The sequence below is a fragment of the Akebia trifoliata genome, chromosome 16 (assembly GCF_017979445.1).
Source record: "Akebia trifoliata isolate Shusen 1 chromosome 16, ASM1797944v1, whole genome shotgun sequence".
NCBI classification, from domain to species: Eukaryota; Viridiplantae; Streptophyta; class Magnoliopsida; order Ranunculales; family Lardizabalaceae; genus Akebia; species Akebia trifoliata.
In genome coordinates, this window is record NC_141390.1 from 27,209,989 (window position 1) to 27,230,040 (window position 20,052).

Genomic DNA, 20,052 nt, shown 5'->3' on the forward strand with positions numbered 1-20,052 from the left:
TAGGATTTGATTTTTGATATTTAAATCACATGAGACAATCTCAACCCTTGATTTATTGTGGTGATGATAGGGCCCACCACAAAATTGCTTCCACGTCATTTAGACATCTACCTAATTTGGTTTTAAAACTCGACGTAGACCGTGACGACTCGGGCGATTTGGAAATACTCTCTCCATTTTTGTCCAATATTAGAGATAACTCCCTGTATTTTGAAGTTAATGATATGCTCCCACGACCTAGGTTTTGAAATAGAGATTTATGTAAAATGACTTAAATACCCTTATCATCAATATCTATGAAGAACTCCATGATTTTCTTTTGAAAGTCAGTCATATTCTTTGTTTAAATACCCTTAACGTAAAATAAACTCCATGATTTTCTTTTAAATACCCTTGTTGTTGATATTCTCCTTAAGATTAAATCAAAATATCTTCCAATCAACAATTTTATCTCCACTTATTTAAAACTTTGAAAATCACATTTTTATATTATATTTTAATATAAAAATTTGTAATTTTATTTATATTATGTTAAGTAATAATATATATATTTTGCTGATTTTTTCCGACCATTTCGCTCTCACCAAACTTCCTCAAATTCCAACTTTGTCACCATGGAATAAAGGGATTTTTGATAGAAAAATTAATGATTTCTACAAATTAAAACATTAAAGACAATGAATTGAAAATGAGATCGAATAAGTTAAAAATGATTTAATTTATAAATTAATAGTTCGAAGATGACGAATTTTTTGAATTGAAAAATGAAAGGGTAAACACAATATTGAAGGCAAAGTCTAACATTTTAAAAATAGTTGAGCGTATGATAACTTAAAGATAATTGATTTTGGAGAAAAAAAATGTATTTTTCTTTTTGAATATGTGTTTAGTAGCACTTTTGAAGTCTGAATGAAGATGGTCCACCTTTAAAATTCAGAAGCTTTTATTTCTGTTTGTTTAATTTTAGATTTTAGACTTCAGACTTTATAATCGAGATTTGGAAGTTTTGAACCATCGATGAGGGACGTTGGGTGAAACTTATGAAGTCTGATTTCTAGTTTCAAGGTAAGGGTATTTTAATCATTTTACATTAGTCCCGATAACGTAACCTAGGCCGGGGGCATATCAACAGTTTGAAAAAAATATAGGGGTATCTCTAATATTAACTAAAACAATGAGGGGGTATGTCTTAAATCATCCAAATCTATACAAATGTTAGAAATTTCTACAAAAACAGATGTCCATGTTCCCTCTTCTCGGAACCTTCTGACTCACACTCAGTATGTCTGTATGTATCTCTACAACCAACGAAGAAAGAAAACAGAAGAGAACACTCGAACAACTGAAGTAAAGAGAAAGGAAGAAAAACCTTCAACAACACCATGAAACACATTTTCAAGAAACTCCACTTCGGAAGCAGCCATGATCCTAATCGATTCAACCAAGTCCCTCCTTCACCCTCTCAATCTCCATCTCCTTCACCCTCTTGTGGGTCAGATCTCCGTACAGTTTCCGTCCAATCTCCGGTTAGTTCTCTCTCTTCTCCGGCCATCTCACCCTCCTCTGTTTCCTCTACTTCTGGAGTCACCAATACCGCCACCACCACCACGACTAGCTCTGCTGTCAGTGGTGCTGATCGACACGATTACTTCTCCTCTGAGGAGGAATTTCAGGTTCAATTAGCCTTAGCTATCAGTGTTTCGAATTCTGAGTTTCGAGATAAATATCAGAATCGTTCGGAGAGTTTACTGAACTTGGAACCGTATCGGTTTGATTCAAGTAGAGAGAGAGATGAATTGGCGGAGTCGTTGTCGCGGCAGTACTGGGTGAGTTCTGTTGAATTAGGGTTTTGATTGGGCGACATTATTGATCTTTGAGTTTTGCATGTCTTTAATTGTGGTTCTTGTTTGTGAATTTGGGGGTTTTGCTGGTTATTTTTGTTTTTTTTTTTTTTTTTGGGTTATTTGGTTTTGAAATGGGGAATTTAGGGATCTTGGGTAGTGGAGACCAGGGAAAAAGTTCAAAATTTTCATAATTCATTGTTGCAATTTGCAAATATAGTTGCAAACTCATCAAGAATTCGTTTTTATCTTTGAAAATAAGCTGATGTTGGGTAGAAATATCAAGTTCAGGTTGGGATTCAAATTGATTACTGAAATAAAAGTTTGCAATCGAATTCCATCGCACATGGATTTGGAATTTGAATGGTAAAATTGTGGCCAATTCTTCTGCATTCATTGCAGAAGAGATGGGGATTGTAGTGCATGGACTACTAGTCTATTAATTCTTGAAAAGAAATTGTATAAATCACTCTCAAGACCTTCGATTTTGGTGTTTCCTGTTGCCGTTGCAAATGTTCCAGGTGAAATTTAGTTTTTTAGCCGAGGTAGGAAGCCTTCGATACACGACTAACGTGCAACTCTAGGTTATGACCAACAAGAATTGTTGTTCTTTTTCTACTGTTATTTCTGGTCTGTGTGGTTCATTTCAATTTAGAGCTCACTTGGTGCAATGTGGGAACCAAATTCCTGTGCTTTGTGTTCAATGTGGCAACCAATTTCCACCTTGAACTGACTTCTGTTGATCCTATCTTGCACCTGCCCCAAGATATATTGACTTCTGTAGTAAATCCATGCTTACAATAACAGTAACCCCCCCTTTTTTTTAAATATATATCGATTTCCATCCATCACACTCACACTCCCCAAAGTTTACATATATTGCCACTTTCTATGGTTTTTCTATATTTCTGTCACGAGATGCCCCATTGCAGTATTTGTAAATGATGGTAATATTACAAACATTTTATCCCTCGAATGTTTTAGCACCTTTCAGGGTGTTGACTTCTCTCTCAGTTTCCTGTTGATAAGGATTGGAATTAATATTTGCGAGAGTGGTGGCTTCATTTTTTTCCTCATGATTTATGAATAGTGAATGCATCTTATTGGACTTGTGTAGAATTTCTTCCTAGCATTTAAGAAGTTCTTTCTTGATATGTTCGTTTTGTCAATCTCTTCGAAAGTACTGATGCTTTCATTTTAAATTTTTTTGCTTTCTTTGTCTTTGTTCCTAGCATGGTTTAAAACATCGGAATGCATTTGCTGATGTGTATCTGTATCGGCTGAGACTGATACAAATCATTGACCCCGAAACATTCAATGTTTCGGGAATGTATCGGATATTATCAGATGGTATCGGTTTGTATCGAATGTATAACATTCAATCAATACGATATTTTAAACCTTGGCTGCTAGTTCCACTTTATTGGCTTTTAGATTGGGCAGTGGAAAGGAAAATCAGTTTTTTGCCAAACTAACACCACTGTGTTTTGCAAATGGTGCAAAGTATAGGGCACAAAGTGGGTACTGTCCAAGAACATGGGAATCCAAATGCTGTTACTACACATTTTGAACAATCCCCGTTGAATTCAGAGATCTATCAAACAGACCCTTTTCCTATGAATTTATGCTAGTTTGCTACCATTTGCGTTTATTTTCATCAATGGGAAAATTATTGTTACGATTTGTGATAAATTCTCTCATGAATGATTTTTCTTAATGGGATCGCTGATTTTTCAGGATTATAATGTTCTTGATTATGAGGAGAAAGTGGTCGATGGTTTCTATGACATATACGGGCTCTCCATGGATCCTGCAAACCAAGGAAAAATACCATCACGTGCAGATCTCCAAACAAACCTTGGGGATCCTAGCTTTGAAGTTATTGTTGTCAATCGAGCAATTGATCCTGCCCTTGAAGAGTTGGAGCAAGTCGCATACTGTATCAGATTAGACTGCCCTGCATCTGTGCTTGATCTTTTGGTGCAGAGGCTTGCCGACTTGGTTACAGAACATATGGGTGGGCCAGTAAGGGATGCTAACATCATGATGGCGAGGTGGATGGAAAGAACTACAGAGTTACGAACTTCTCTTCATCAAAGTATATTGCCTATTGGGTCTTTAAAGATTGGTCTATCACGTCATCGTGCTCTTCTTTTCAAGGTGAGTATTTTACCTTGTCATCTATGAGTGTAGTCCACCACAACTTCATATCTAGACACTGTTATCATATAGTACCTAGACAGTACACACTCAAGGTTCAATTTCATAGCATATGAGCTACAATGACTCAGAGGATTGAAAACCATATCCTTCTCAATCCACGGGGTTTTAACTGCATTGACATACTCATCAAGCAATGTTTTCTTATTTGTTCCTTATGTCAATGTGCTTCAAACAGAGGATTATGGGATCGATTGTACTGGAATCTGTGGGCTCCAGCTTAATAACATGGTTTATATTTTCCCTTCATTGTTATACGTAGCTCGTACATCATTTTGCGCATATGGATAAAGAGGAATCCTATATGTATATTGATTTAGTATAATTTTATTGAAGAAGGTGGTTGAGAAGACCTGTCTAATTATGAAGCAAAAAATCCTTAAAATAAACAAATAAAAAAAATCCCCTTTTGAACTTGTCGAAAAGCTTACACCAAAAAAATCAGACACGTAATATATGAATGTTCACTTATTGAAAAGATTCACCATTCTTTTCAAAGATTCTTTTGTTCCTTTGCTTCTAGATACCCAACATACAACAAAAGAAGTTAGTGCCCACAGAATTCTCTTCCTTTACGAGAAGGACTTAATCAGTCAGCTTCGGAGTAGTACGAGAGTAGACTTAGGGAGGACCCAATGCGTATGAAACAATGAGAGGAAATTAGACCAATTATCTCTAAGAAAGGAACAATGAATCAGTAGATGGTCTCTACTAATTTGCCCTCGGATTTATAAACAAAACAAAAGTCGAGCATTGTAAATCCCCATTTGGTCAAATGATCAGTGGTTAGGATTCTATCCAAAGTGGCTAACGAAACAGAAAAGCCATATTTGATGGAAATTTAGGACTCCCAAATAGAAACAATGGAAAAACTCAGTGGTGGCTTGCATTAAGGAAGAATAGAACGACTTAATCAAGAAAGACCTCTCTCAGCTACTTGTTTATTCCCTTCAATCATCTTCTGACAACTCAGTTGGAACACTAGAAAATTAGCTGGTAATGTTGGTAATATCCTGAATTTCCCAATCATTCAAATCTCTCCTGATGGCTGCTACATAGAATACCATTTTGGGTGGTGGGATACTTTCTATAGACAAGGTATCTTATATAATGAATTTCTCTCTCTCTTTCTCAGTTTTTCTTTTATATCACCGTCGTCTATGCTATATTCAAAATATTGGGGTCAACAACATGAATTCTTCTTCTCTCCTCTTTACAGCCTTCAGTTTTCACCAAACCACTGATTATCAGTGGTGACATTTTTGTACGTGCCCAAACCATCCTAATTGGTTTTCCCTTATTTTATTTCCTGTTGGTGCCATTCCTAGATTTCTTGAATGTTCTCATTTTGGATTATTGTTTCTAGTCTTACTTATAGAACTTAGTTCCTCATCTCTACTACATGTATTCTATAATGTTCTTTCTTGACTGCCCAACATTGATGTTCTTTTTTCTATCTAAGATTCTTCTTTAACTTGTTGACTAAATATTTCCTCTACTTGTTCTGGAAAGTTTTAGGTTATTATTTATCATCTGGATAAGATTTTTTGATCTTTTGACCATATTCAACTCATTTAAAAATTTGGCTGCAGTAAAAGTACTTATTCTTTATTTTCCTTATCCTAAATGCAGGTATTAGCGGACAAAGTCGGAATACCTTGTAGACTGATTAGAGGAAGTCATTACACTGGAAATGATGATGATGCAGTCAACATAATAAAGTTGGAGAATGGAAGGTTTTGAGTTGCAATTATTTTGGGTTTCTTTCGTTCTTATTTTAAGAAGAGGGGTGGTCTATGTCTACACTGATTATAGATATGTACATGTTTTGTTATCTACAAACTAAATTTCCGCGTTCATGCTGAGTTTAGTTAGTCGTTATTGGCATTCGTAAATCTTCTCAGTGGAAAGCAAAACCATTTTTCCCCCCTCAATTCATTATCAAAAGAAACAAAAGATATCATGAATTAGTATATAGCCTTAGAATTGAATATTTAAATGAAACATATTCTTGGGTCTACTTCCTTTCATGGGGTAAATTGCATGTGTTAGATTACATAATGGAATGCAAACCTTGATTTCTCCATCTCCTTTTGAGTTCCTTGTTGGATTACAACTGTTAGTATTTTTAAGGCAAATGAGTCATATGCCTCAAGGCATAGCTCAGGATGAGGCTCACTAAAAACGCCTTGAGGATAAGGGTGAGGGTGAAATGTAAAAACAACTGAGGTGTATGCCTCTGACCAGGAGGCACTCTAAAGTCGTATGCCTCACATTATTTTTTCTACTTTTATTTATTTTTATTCTTTTCTTTCTTCTATTTTTCTGTCTCTTTATTGGTGCTGGCATGCAATATAATCGGAGCACTTAGAGATGCATTCAAATAAAAATAATAATATATGCAAATTAATTGCTAAATTGCTGTGGTTCATGTATACATTTTTGTTGTATTTAGTGTTATGCAAAGAAAGTTTCTAAAAATATAATCAGTTGTATTTTTGTAAGAAATATAAAAAGGTGTTAATTTCAGAAACTTTCAATTGTTCTAATATAATTTTTTTCTTTTTTGCTGAAATATAAAATAGAATATTTCATATTATTAATTCGGGGGAGTAAAACTTGGAATTTGATAATGTTAATTTGAAACTTGATATTTGGAAAGATGTAGTGGCTACCCAAATATTTTTATTTTCGATATAATTATATATATGCACGTATGCTATATTACTTATTTAAAAATATCATGCATGTGAGGCTTATGCCTTATGCCTCTAGGCGTAGGCGCCTTGCCTCGTGTCTCAGTATCTAAACTGATTGTTGCTAATGATTTTCTTTGAAATTCATTGACTATTAGCTGAGAAAAAAACCCTAAATTAATAGAAAGAAAATGGGTCAAAATAATTTGCAGTGCGAAAGTAATTTATCTTCATTACAACAAGAGTATTATTTCATACCCCAGTATTGTTTCCCATCATTGCATTGAAAAATCCTTCTAAAAATTACGAGTCTTCATTTGAATGGTATTGCTAGTGAGTTTTTTTCCTGTTTAAGCAAAGATTCAAAGAATTATTGCCCCCATTCTCCACACTAAATGTATAATCTTTAGCTCTTATTTCAAATGTTACTGGTAGTAATGCTTCTCTTTCTTTGTGGAGCTGATTTTTGTTTTCTGCCTTCAGGGAGTTTTTGGTTGATCTCATGGCAGCCCCTGGGACGCTTATACCAGCCGATGTTCTGAGTATAAAGGATACTCCCATCCTGTCTTATGACCCAGGATTCAGTGATACTTTTCAAACAGCTAATAATATGGGCGATGAACTCTCGAGACCGGAGCCACCACATGGTGAATATCATGCTGGTAATGGAAAATTTATAGTTGAGAATAATGTACTGTCAGATAGAAATTCAAAATTTGTAAAGACAGAATTGGTGCCTGGTTGCTCAAGTGCAAGTAGTGGATCACTATTTGTGAGCATAGGCAACCGCTCTAATGGGAATACAAAGGGTGTGGTTCTTACTAACAAGTCACATCATATTTCATCTTTGGCAGTTGGAACATCTTCCCAGTACAAAGGGAAGAATGGGGGCCCTGTAGTTGGTGTTGGTGTGACGGAGAATCTTAATGCAATGCCACACTCACAAGATAGCATGGAGGACTCCAAAAATCTTTTTGCTGATCTTAACCCATTTCAGATTATAGGATCTAGCAAAACTTCCATCCAAAACAAACCCACAGACAATAAAGTTTGTGATTTTCAGAGGCAGAGAGAGAACCTTTCTTCGGGTCCTGGAAGATCCCCTTCGCCGCTGATGTGGAAGAATCGTTCAATTTGCAATGAGGTCCCTAAGACAAAGCGATATGAATTTGTGGAGGGACTTCTCCCTAGGAACAACCAAGAAGCTAATCATTATAATGCGTCATCACTTTCTCTCTCTAGCTCGGCCACTTCGGAAAAGGTTTATCCTGTAGTTCCTAATGTCAATGTGACAAGTAACGGTAATAGGCGTGCCTCTGGTGGCGGTGCTTCAGTGTTGACATTGAGCAAAGACCAGTACAATCAGCTGCTTTCTGATGAAAATGGTAATCAAACAGTTAGGCCACGCACATTGATTCAATCTCCAGTCACAAATCATCAGCAAGAATATTGTGGAGATCGGGAGGTTTTAGAAAATGACATAGATGGTGATACAAAGGAACATCGAAATAATGATATGGGTAAGCATGACTGTCAAAAGTTCACTCATGACAGATATGTGGGCACTAAGGTGTCGTCAAAGCATCTAAAAAGTTCAAGCTCACTTCTTGATTCTGGTCCAAGTAGGCTTGATCCAATGTTAGAAGATGTGGCCGAATGGGAAATCCTATGGGAAGACCTTGTTATTGGTGAAAGGATTGGAATAGGTAATACTTTTCAACTTAGGCTAAAATTTAGTATTACTTTGATATTCTCTTCTGGATTCTTTCTTTGACTATTGTGAGCAGTGTACTTCTTGGTTTAAATAAGTTTTATTTATTGGTTTTTTTTTTCAATGAAAGAATGTTTGGTTGCTTTCAATTGATTTTATTATCGATTGGGTGATCTGTTTCATATCCTCATTGTAATTAATTTGTTTTTTTTTTTTTTGATAACCAAATTTTTTATTGAGAAGAGGAGAAGGAGCCCTCCAAGTGATCAAGCAAAAACAAATACAAAGAAAATATAAAAGTGCTAAAAACAACAAAACAACCCCAAACCGGACTCACCCACTACAAATGCTCTCCCTAAACTCATGAAATTGCTTACACTAGTAAAACAACAAACCCACTATGTTAAAAATGATTTCCTAGATAGAATGCTCCTTCCCTTCAAAGATTCGCCTATTCCTTTCTTTCCACAAACCCCAAGAGTGGGTTGTTTACTCTATCTTGAGCAGTGGTTTAAAGGCAAAAAGAATATTTGGGGTGTTTTAGCCTGATGCAGCCATGGCATGAGCATCTAGACTGTAGGAATTCTAACTGTATAAACGTTGAAGACAGATGTAATTAAAATAATCGTTAAAAATATAACGTTTGAAAAATAAGAAAAATTATAACTCAATGGAAAGACAATCTAGAAATTGGAAACAGTTCAAAATAAAATGGATCATGCATGAAAACTACTTGAAACGTTTATAAGCATATGAAATTACCAAGGAACACAATGATCCAAAGTATAATAACCAAATTAAGTGCCAAACAAATAAGTTTGAACCCCCCCAATGTCATACTCTTCCAATTGAACCTTCTTGCTCTTTCATTTGAGGCCCAATAACAATTTTAAATCCATAAGATCACTAACTTTGACTAAGTACTTGGTCCTCATCCCATTATCATCATCCCTGCATTCAATACTTGCATCATTGTCTGCATCTGTTCCCACATCATCGTATCTTATGTTAAGCATTAGCTCGTCAAGTTGCAGATTTGAGTTTGGTAATGTGCCAGTCGACTCATCTTAAGAATCAGGAACAAGGAAATGATAGGCTTGTTCTCCCAGTTTTTTTTTTTTTTGGTGGGGTGGGGTGGGGTGGGGTGGGGGGGGGGGGGGGGGTGGGGGGGGGGGGGGGGGTTGGAGGCGGTGTTAAACAACCCAACACTACATAATACTAGTTTCCTATGCACCAAGGATTTTGATATAATGCCTTTGAGAAGTCCACATGCCATTACATCCATACACATCTATTATAATATAATAAGTTGCCTATATTTAGTTCTTTTTTTTTTTCCAAAATTTAAAATAAGGAAAGAAATATATGAAAAGTAAAAGAAAATATTACTATGCACCATCATAATAGAAATAATAAAGTGCAGATATACAATATGAAACCATGGTACCGATTAAAAATAATATCAAACCATGGTTTTGCATAAAAACTTATTAAATTATTGTGTGGCGGTTGGAGTACATGAACCCCACCCCTTTCTCATTTTTCAATAGAAAATCATTCAACTAAATGGTGACACCATCTTACGCCTTAGGATTGTGTCTTGGGGTGTGCATCTGTGTTGATATGTGTCCATCATGATAAAAATCCTAAAAGTGTCGGGTTGTAATTATGTGTTCTAAAATTAAGAGTTAGAACAGGAGAGAAATTTCATACAGAAACTATGAGCAGCAGTGAGGCTAAAGATGCATGCTTTTCTAAATGTGGCTTAAGTGTCTAGAATATTTATAGGCCTCAAGGCATCTTCTTAGTGTCTCACCTCTTGGGGAAAAAAAGTTTTTAAAAACTCTGCTCGTGAGTATAAATTTCTTATTCCTCCTTTCCCCCCTTACTAGGCATTTTTCATTTTTTTTATTTAAAAAAAGTAATTTTCTCTTCAGTCAAAATTGAAGTACTGGAACTCATTTTGACGACAGTGGTTTAATTTATGTAATTTTGGTTGGGGTTGTGGGTTGTTGCTTTCAGTCTTAATTGAAATATGCCTCTCCTTGGGAAATCGATTGAATCTCGTTCTTGTTTTTGTGAATAGGCTCATATGGAGAGGTGTACCATGCTGATTGGAATGGCACGGTATGTTTTTTCTTCCAATTATTATATTTGGTGCAAGTTCTGAAATGGTTTATTATTTCTTTTGCCATGGAGAAAAAAAACTACATAACAGGAGAGATGAATGGAGAACCTGAAACACGACTTTTTGGGAGAACTTTTCTTGCTGATGTACTTTTTTTGCATTGTATGGGAGTGACCTTTTACGATAAATAGATTTTCCATTTATTTGAGACTTCTTTTGAAGCTTTACATTTGACTAGATATTGCCCTACTCAAATCAGATAATGAAAGAAGATTAAGGTTGCATTTCTTAAGCATCTAACTGTGCAGTGCTTTTTCTTCATTGTTTTTCCTCATTTTTTCTTTTGATGATCAACAAGATTGTATTAGTGAAACAGTGAATCCTGGCAAATAGGAAATAGTGTTTTTAATAGTATAGAATTTTCTATTCACACCATACTTTCTTAAGAAACGTGCAATTACAGTATGAATACTGTTCTTTCTCTTTTTTGCTTAACATTTCTCCCTACTAATATTCCATTTTGCATTTACATGGGGAAGTTGTCAATTCTTTATAATTTTTGTTTTGATTAGCCTTAATAATATAGTGCCAATTTGTAGGTAAGTTTATTGATCTCCTTAAATTCTTAGTAAATTCTCTACTTATCTAAAATAAATAAATAAATAATAATAATAAAAAATAGTGCCAATTCATATAGTGATGGTCCGTTATAAATTAGTTCTTTTTTTTGGTTTTGACGATCTAAACACATTACTATCTTTGCTGTAAATCATGATGATTTGAACCTAGCAAACGTGAATTTGTCTGTTTCCCATGTCCTCCATGAAGGAAATGGCATGGCAGGTGCTTTAGCCAAACATGCTTCCCATTGAAGTTGTTTGCATTTTATCTTGGAAGCTTTTTGTTTGTTTTTTGTTTTTTTATTAAAACTTTGGATGTCAGAAAGGACTTTGTTGGTGTTCTGATTGGTCTTCCATGGATCCAAATGTATCTTGGGGGGTATGCCCCCATTAACTTGTATTCTACATTATTTTATAAAAAAAAATTGTTTCTTGATTAGCCGAAAAAAAAGATTCAAGCTTAAATTTTACCGGGATGTTTCAAAATGCATTTCTTATCTGTTCCAGATACTGCATGTTTATAAATATCTTATTTGTGCTGTGTGGGGGGTATAAGATTTTTTTGATTTTGTATTATGGATGCATGAGAGGTTGGGTACAGTACCGAATTGTTGGAGTTCAGATACAGAAGAGCATGCAGAAAATCTGAAAAATATTTTGGGGCATTAGGTACAATACAAAAATGTGGATCACATCTGATGTCTGGTAGACCTTTTGTATTGTTTTTATCCTAAGCCTTATAAAATTTCAAAGAGGCGTTCATTTGTGACTTTTAGGAAAGGGTTAATATTAGAATTGCTAATAGCTTGGCTTTTTCATTGAGAACTGACGGATCATGACATAGAGGATGTTCATTTGTGCCTTTTCCTTTAATCTTGAGGATGTCCTTTATGTCTTCAACAAGTAGGAAAATGCTTTAATCTTGATAAAAGAGGAAGATTTCCTCATTTTGATTTTGGGGCCTTTTTCTGGTTCACTTTTTTGTTAAGCATTTAGATGGATAGTTACTCTTAATTAGGTACTCCCAGTTGACCACAACTTTGCATCTTAAATAATGTATCATGTTCAGAAAAGCTGAGAAAAGCATCACCTATTTATATGTTCATCACTGTGTGGCCAAGGGTTTGTAATTTGTTGGTGGGGAGCCACCCTGATACAAGAAACCTGAAGCAAACATCCAAAAAGCAAAGAAAAAGAAAAAATGTCTACAAGCAACACCTCACAATTCACCTAACAAGTCCCAAATAAACATGAAATCTTCGAAGTAAGCTCCTTTAAACTCTTCGAAAACCCTACTCCAGTAAAACAACGATGCCAGTCTCTATCCCCACCTCTTGTAACCTAGGGAAGTTACCAAGGCTTGGGAAGAGTAATCAGATTTCCAGTGGGATTAAGTGTATGGATCTTTGGTACATCCTACTTTCACCATCTATTGGGGATTTTGGAAACAGATAAATTCAAGAACATTAGAAGACAACCGAAGGAAGATTACTTACTCCATTGTGAAGACCATAGTGCAATGGGCATGCATTTTCCGTAAATTTGTGCCATTGTTAGTTTGACGTCTTTAATAGCTGTTGGGGACCACCATGAATGGTGTGGAGGAAAAAAGATCCCTTCCTATGAAAGGGGTTTTGAGATTATGTTACATTTCTTATCCTAGCATATCAGAAGTAATCTTGACATGGGTTTTTTGTCACAAAGAAGGAATACCAAATGGCTTTACCGTCCACTTCACAATATTAGAAATGTAGAATGGAATGTACAATAGGGTACGGACTCCGGTTATATGATACATCAACAATAGGAGTTTTAGCTACCTTAGTTGCATGTATTGGGAAGTTGTCACTATGTGAGATTGACACTTATTTTTTTTGCTTATGGCATTTCAATTTCCTTTAATTTCTGTTGCACACTAGCTCTGTTTCTATTGGCATTATTTTAGTCCCTTTGCCATTTCAAAGCTTAAAGTAATGATGCTTTAAAAAAATTTGGGCATGGAAATTGAATCTGGTTTCTTCCATTTAAGTTTTACATGGAATAAAGGTCAGCAAAATATGTCTTTCAGTCCTTCTACTCCCAATAAAATCATGAATTGTTCTAGCAATTCTCTCTCTCTCTCTCTTTTGTTTCTTCTTTCTTTTAATTTGTTTTGCATGAAATTATCCTATAAGGCGCACCTACCAAAAATTTTCTTTCTGAACCAATTGAAAAAGTAAATTATTCTGATTGCTGTTTGGTGGTTTTTGTTGAGCTATAGGAGGTAGCGGTGAAGAAATTCCTAGACCAGGATTTCTCAGGGGATGCATTGGATGAGTTCAGAAGTGAAGTAAGTGACAAGTAATCCTTGCACATATAATTTTTAATGGATGACTACCTTTTATTGTTGATGAATGTAATTTTTTCCCCTGATAAACAATAATTCACAAAGTTGTGAAATGTCAGGTTCGAATAATGCGCAGGTTGCGTCATCCGAATGTTGTTCTTTTCATGGGTGCAGTAACACGCCCTCCTAACCTCTCTATTGTCACAGAGTTTCTTCCAAGGTATAATGATTGCTAATTTGCATCCCCTAATTAGTGTCTTGTCTCCTGTAAAAAAGTATTGTTACGTCTCTCTAAAACTTAACGGCATTCATATTAGAAAAGTTCTTTCATTTTTCCATACATTTTTACAACCTGAGGAAGATCATATTGAAAATGATTTCTACTTATCAAAAAAAAAATATATTGAAAATGATTTCTGAATGTTTAGATGTCATTATTGATTTAGTCGGTAAAATTTCTTAGGATATGAAACCTTGAAGCAAATATAGTCTCCTAATCAACACATTCTAAGTTTTAGTTGAAATTTAAGGGAAGTTCTATATCCTTTTGGGTTTTTTGGCTATAATAGTAGAAGAAGTTTGACATCGCTTGTATTTTTTCAGTTCATCTACTTTCTCTTTTGGATGTGAGAGGGCAAAGTACATTTGGATATTCTAGGGACAATTTCAAAACCAGTTGGCCTTGGATTCTTGAGCAATATGATATAACTTGGGTAAACGTCATTTACATTTGATTTTGGTTTCCAGGGGAAGTTTATATCGGATTCTCCATCGTCCTAATTGTCAAATTGATGAAAGGCAAAGGATAAAAATGGCTCTTGACGTGGTATGGAATAATCAATCATTTACTTATTTCCTTCACCCAGTAATTTACATTTATATCAATATTCTAAGATATTTGTTGTTTTCATGCAGGCAAAGGGTATGAATTGTTTGCATACCAGCATTCCGACTGTTGTTCACCGTGATCTGAAATCACCAAATTTGTTGGTTGATAAGAATTGGAATGTCAAGGTTTATAAATCTTATATTTCTCTGAATTCTTTAGTTTATGAATTTCTTGTAGGATCTTTCACTAGCTTAGGGAAGGGAATTTTCTTCTATTCCCTGGTCTGGAAAAATCTAAAATACAAGATATGGTTACACATATTTGCTGAAAATGAATTTGTGGATGTGCGTCCTCCAGCACAAAAAATAAGTAACTGTGACTTGGTAATTTTCTTGAAATTTAAACACTCCTATCTATTTTGGATTCAGAGGATAGTTGGCCTGAAAAATTACTCTTGGAGTACTGTATGAAGTTTGACTTTCAAATTCATTGACTTGGTTGATGGAGATTTTTAAATCATTTTCTTCTAGTTGTCAATACTGTATAGAAATTAAAAATATCTTGGTACTCATCCTTGATCGATTACTCATCTTCTAAACTATGTTAGGAGATGTGTAATGTTGTAAATTGCTAGATTTCCGTGCCTTAATATTATTACTAGATATCCGATAGAAATACTGATTTTTCCATTAATACTTATTCTATCATAAACAGTTCATACATTTGCTAATTTGCAGATGAGTTTGTAGTTACAGTTTCTATTTCTTTTTCTGCCTTTTATTGTTGATTTGAGTTATTCTTTGAAAAAGTAAAATTACTGGTTGCCTGCAGATTTGATAAGTTGAGATGATATTGCCATCTATTGAGATGATATTCATCTTGTAGCTTTTGACTGTACACGACTTAATGGTTTTTTGGCTATCTGGTCTGCTATTCCTATACTGTATTTTGTGCAGCGTGTACTAATTCTAAATCTAAACTATTCAGGTCTGTGATTTTGGGTTGTCACGCTTGAAGCATAATACATTTTTGTCATCCAAATCTACTGCTGGAACGGTAAGAACTGCCAAACTCACAAAGATCCTTTTTTTTTTTTGGGTGGGTTTACGCCGTGTGGTATTATCAGAGACCTGGGTAAACCCTGCCTCACCCTATAATCCTATAAAAAAATTCTTTATAAAAAATGAACAGAGTAGAGGATTTTAGACAATCTTAGTTCTCAACTCCAAGTACATTTCTTTTCCTGATTAATTTTCCTTTAATGTTTCAGCCGGAATGGATGGCACCAGAAGTTTTGCGAAATGAACAATCCAATGAGAAGTGAGTTATATGATCTTAACCCTTATCCCTCTCTCTTGTGCCACTGGCTTTGCTACATTCTCTTTTCTTCAACAATTGTTATATGTAGAATCTCTGCTTGATTGCTTTCATGCCTCCTAGTTATTTCAACTAGGTTTTTTTTTTTGGTTTCTCTTTGACAGAGTTATGGATTTTGAGTCACAACTAGATCTGGGATTTTGAACTTTTATCTTGATTCATGAACAGGTGTGATGTTTATAGCTTTGGAGTCATTCTTTGGGAGCTTGCAACATTGAGAATGCCTTGGACTGGAATGAACCCAATGCAAGTGGTGGGTGCAGTAGGATTTCAGAATCGCCGGCTCGACATCCCAAAAGAAGTTGATCCCTTGGTCGCCAGAATAATTTGGGAATGTTGGCAGACGTAAGTTGAAAATCCAAAATGCACTTCCACACTGCTTTAACTAAATTGACCTTTTCAATTGTAATTTCCATTGTAACGTTCTTTGGGTCCAATTCTTTTCCAGAGATCCAAACCTGCGGCCATCTTTTGCGCAACTCACAACTGCTCTCAAGCCCTTGCAGCAACTCATCCTCCCTTCTCATCCAGAGCAGCAAAGCTTGCATCCGCCGCAACAGATCTCAGTAAACTATACACCTTGAAAAGAGTCAGCTTCCCAACTGTGAATAAAGGAGATGTGCTGCTGCTTTTTGTAGGGGTGTGAGGGTTTATGGAATTTCTCGGCTGGCCAGGTAAATTAATTGTTAAGTGTTGCGTAAGTGGTGATTTTATCAAGGGGTTGGCCTTCCATTCTAGTCCTCAGAAATAAAACTGTGGGCTATATGTATGCTTTGTAAAGTCAAGGTCCAATGTTGTAACATGTCGGTACATAATTCTGATTGCAATACAGAAGAAAGCGGATAATGCTTTTGTTCAGTTTGATCGCTTTCCATTTATATGTTTCTTCATCGCTCATTCTTGTTTTACTTGTGCTTTTGAACGTTTGGAACTTGTATACCATTAAAGATACTTCGGTGTGGTGTATTCGTCTTCGATAACACCCACAAAAAACCTTGTTAGTGGAAATTCTGGTGGTATCTGGGAGTTGGATTCCTTGTCTATTCCTAAATACCTGAAAACACAATAAGGAAGGTGTGAGATTATTCCAATACTATGGCTCTTTTGTAATAAGAAGAAAGCTCAGAAAAATATAAGGAAACAATTGAATTGTTATTTTTAACAAAAGAAAAAGTAAATTTTCAAATATTAGAAAAATCAATTTAAAACGTTGGACTCAGTTCACCTTTGTTGTATCCTTCTTTAAGGTTAAGGGAGGTAAAAGCAGAAAATAATAAAGTTAAGGGTTATTATTAAAATATTTTGAGATTAAGGGAGGGTAAAAGAGAAAAAATAATAAAATTAGAGAAATATAATTAAGAAAATGTTAGATGAGAAAAGGCAATTAAATGGGTTAAAGGAGTAAAAGATGAAAAATATTAAAGATAGAGGGATGTTAAAAAGAGGGTAAAAGAGAAAAGATAAGAAAATTAGAGAGATTATTTTAAAAATAGAGAGGGAGGAGAGGAAAGAAAATAGATTTGAAGGGGTAAAAAGGACAGTCAATAAAATATGTATGATGGACCCACAAAATTGTAATTTGATAAGAAATTTATCCTTGACAATTCTATTTTATATAAATATTTAAAATACCCTAAGGGTATGTTTGATTGCATGGAAAATCACTTTCCATGGAATTTGAAATTCATGAAAAATTAGTTGTGGAAAATAGGTACCATTGTTTGATTTCACTTGGATAAAATCATGGAAATATATGAGAAAAAAGAAGAAGAGGAGAAGGAGGAAGAAGATGAGAGGAGGGGAAGAGGAAGAAGAAGATGACAAGGAATAGGGAGGGGGGAGGATGTTGTGACGGTGGCGACGAAGGTGGTGGCGGCGACGGTGGTGGCGACGACGACGGAGGTAAGTGAGGAAGATGGGGGGAGAACGTGGTGGTAGTGGTGGCGGAGGAGGTGAGGGATGGAGAAGAAGGAGAAGAAGAAAAAGAAGAAGAGAGAGAGAGAGAGAAGGTGGTCGGAGACGGAGTCGGCGACGACGGCGATGACGACTACGGCAATGTTAGTGTAATGGTGGTGGTGGTGGTAGTGGTGGTGATAGGGAAGAATTGATGATGGAAAATATGGGTGGATTTCATTTTCCCACCCATATGGGTGGGAAAGTGAAATCCATGATTTAATGGACTTTTTGAATGAGGTGGAAAATGAATTTCCATTTCCATGTGCACTCAAACACTTGAAAAATGTTATTTTCCATGGAAATTGATTTTCCACCCTATTTTCCATGTGCAATCAAACATACCCTAAGATTTATACTGCAATACTTAAACACCCTTAGATATCTTATTGATGGAAGAATCATTTAAGGTAGACCAAACTTTAAAAGTAAGGAAAATGTTGATCAATGGGTTTTTTGGACACTACGAGTCAAAACAATGTCAAAGGAATTCAGTTTAGAGCGATTCTGAAAATAAAGTTAATAAATAATTTTTTAAGGACACCTCCATCGACTACACCTCCTTCTTTAATGGTGAATCAAGGGTCATAAACTAGTCACTGGAAACTTAAATCTCATTAGAAAAAGTTCCATTTCATCAAAAATATGAAAAATCTCAATCCACATACCAACTTATCAGCAGTAAACTATTGAAATCTCTTAAATATATATATTTTTTTAAATTTATTTTTTATTTAGATTATAATTCTCATCCCTAATTCTAATGGATATAATGCAATGTTAGAATCCTTTATGGTTAAATACAATTAATGCAATGTTAGAGTGTTTGATGATTACAAATACAATGCATTGAATTGTGATGGATGCAATCTAATTTTTTATTTTTATTTTTATTTTAAAGAAATAGGTGCAAACACTAATCGAATGCAATGTAATGGTGCATATTTGCTCCATTTGTTTAATATGAGTTTAAGCAATCAAATATTATACAATACAATGCTGACATCGCGTTATCTAAATGGCTTTATGCGTGTTGATAGGGCACATCCAACATAATGAGCCTTTTCAAGGCTAAACCTATGTTGATAGGAACTTGTCGACATGCATAGAGCCTTGTTGATAGATGCCATCTAATATGGATAGTTTTTGTAGATGCACGAAATTGCTCTACACTTTCCTTCTCTCTAAGCTCGGGCGGACCTGCAAATCAGCCCACTCCGACGATCAAGTTAGACAAATTGATCAGAGTAGTTTTTTAAGAGAAGAAGAGTTCGAACCTCTTTTACCCATAGTTTTCTTCCTTATATAGGCGTTTATCTGGTTCGGTTTCTGTGCCATCCTTTAAAGTGACCTTGGGCAGTTGGCTCACTCCCTGACATGTCAGCTACAGGAGTTGTTGCAACTGCCCTGCCACCTCTGTGATGACGTGAGCTGTGAATGCTGTCAGTCCACTGTCGCATATGTCAGATCCGTACAACCGACCTATGCTGCCTCCAACCGACCTATTCTGCCTCTACCCGTACCATTTTACCTACCGGTGGCTAAGGTCCGAGCTCAATCATTTACTTGCACCCGAGAAGCTCAATCTGTCGGGCTTACTTTCCGTCAATCCGAGATTTGGAGATACTTCTGAGCTCAAACTCATACCACGTGTCCTATTCCAGAATTTCCCCCACAATACCCCCTCTCGAGGATTCGGGCAAATTGCTCGGGTGCTCAAGAATATTAATAAGAAATTAGTGAGCTAACACGTGGCAACCTCCCATTGGATCTCAGCCAAGATTAATGATTTCTTTATGGCGAATCGTATCTTAGCCTTTTCGTTTTTCGAGGACGGCGGTCGGTTGGGCTGTTATCGTAGTGCGCGTCCTGTCTGTTGGTTTGAACGGCGCAATTATTGCACAGAGTACACGTGGCGCCAGGGGAATGGCTCGATTCGCGTGTAAAGGGGCGAACGGTCATATTGGGTTTCTCAACGTTTAATGCCTCATTATTGACCTGAGAAATCCTGTCCGTTGATCCTAAATGCATATCTCGAGGCCCTTCTCGTCTATAAATGTCCCCCTCATCTCCTATTTTCATTTTCACTCTTGCTCTCCTTGCTGTTACGCTGCTCATTTGCTCTCCCGCGTGTCTTCCCTGCCCTTCTTCGTGCACCTGCTCCTGCCTTCACCGCGCCGCTGCACGACCGGTGACCAGAAGCATCCAGCCTTTGCGCAAGGGAAGAAGTCAGAGAGGAATAACAAAGGTACAGCGGCCAGGACCCCTTCCCCTCTCCTCCTAACTTCCTTCACCCCCCCCCTTTTTCCCTCCTTATGTTCACTATCTCATTATTTTATTTTTCCAACCCC

At 36.0% G+C, this 20,052-nt stretch overlaps 1 protein-coding gene across 2 annotated transcripts; it reads left to right on the plus strand.

Moving 5' to 3' along the window:
- Window positions 1-1,242: 1,242 nt before the first annotated feature.
- LOC147383166 (serine/threonine-protein kinase EDR1-like) lies at window positions 1,243-16,606 on the plus strand. 2 transcript variants are annotated; one of them, XM_086427544.1, is made up of 14 exons: window positions 1,245-1,826; window positions 3,579-4,001; window positions 5,694-5,797; window positions 7,241-7,419; window positions 7,612-8,463; window positions 10,555-10,595; window positions 13,477-13,545; window positions 13,662-13,762; window positions 14,290-14,368; window positions 14,458-14,556; window positions 15,359-15,427; window positions 15,642-15,691; window positions 15,917-16,093; window positions 16,197-16,606. In XM_086427544.1, the coding sequence occupies exons 1-14, from the start codon at window positions 1,383-1,385 to the stop codon at window positions 16,330-16,332; spliced, it is 2,823 nt and encodes a 940-aa protein (XP_086283670.1). In that variant the 5' UTR covers window positions 1,245-1,382; the 3' UTR covers window positions 16,333-16,606. The 2 variants fall into 2 exon arrangements, with proteins under 2 accessions (XP_086283669.1, XP_086283670.1); XM_086427543.1 differs by having other exon boundaries at window positions 1,243-1,826; window positions 7,241-8,463.
- The last annotated feature ends 3,446 nt before the right edge of the window (window positions 16,607-20,052 follow it).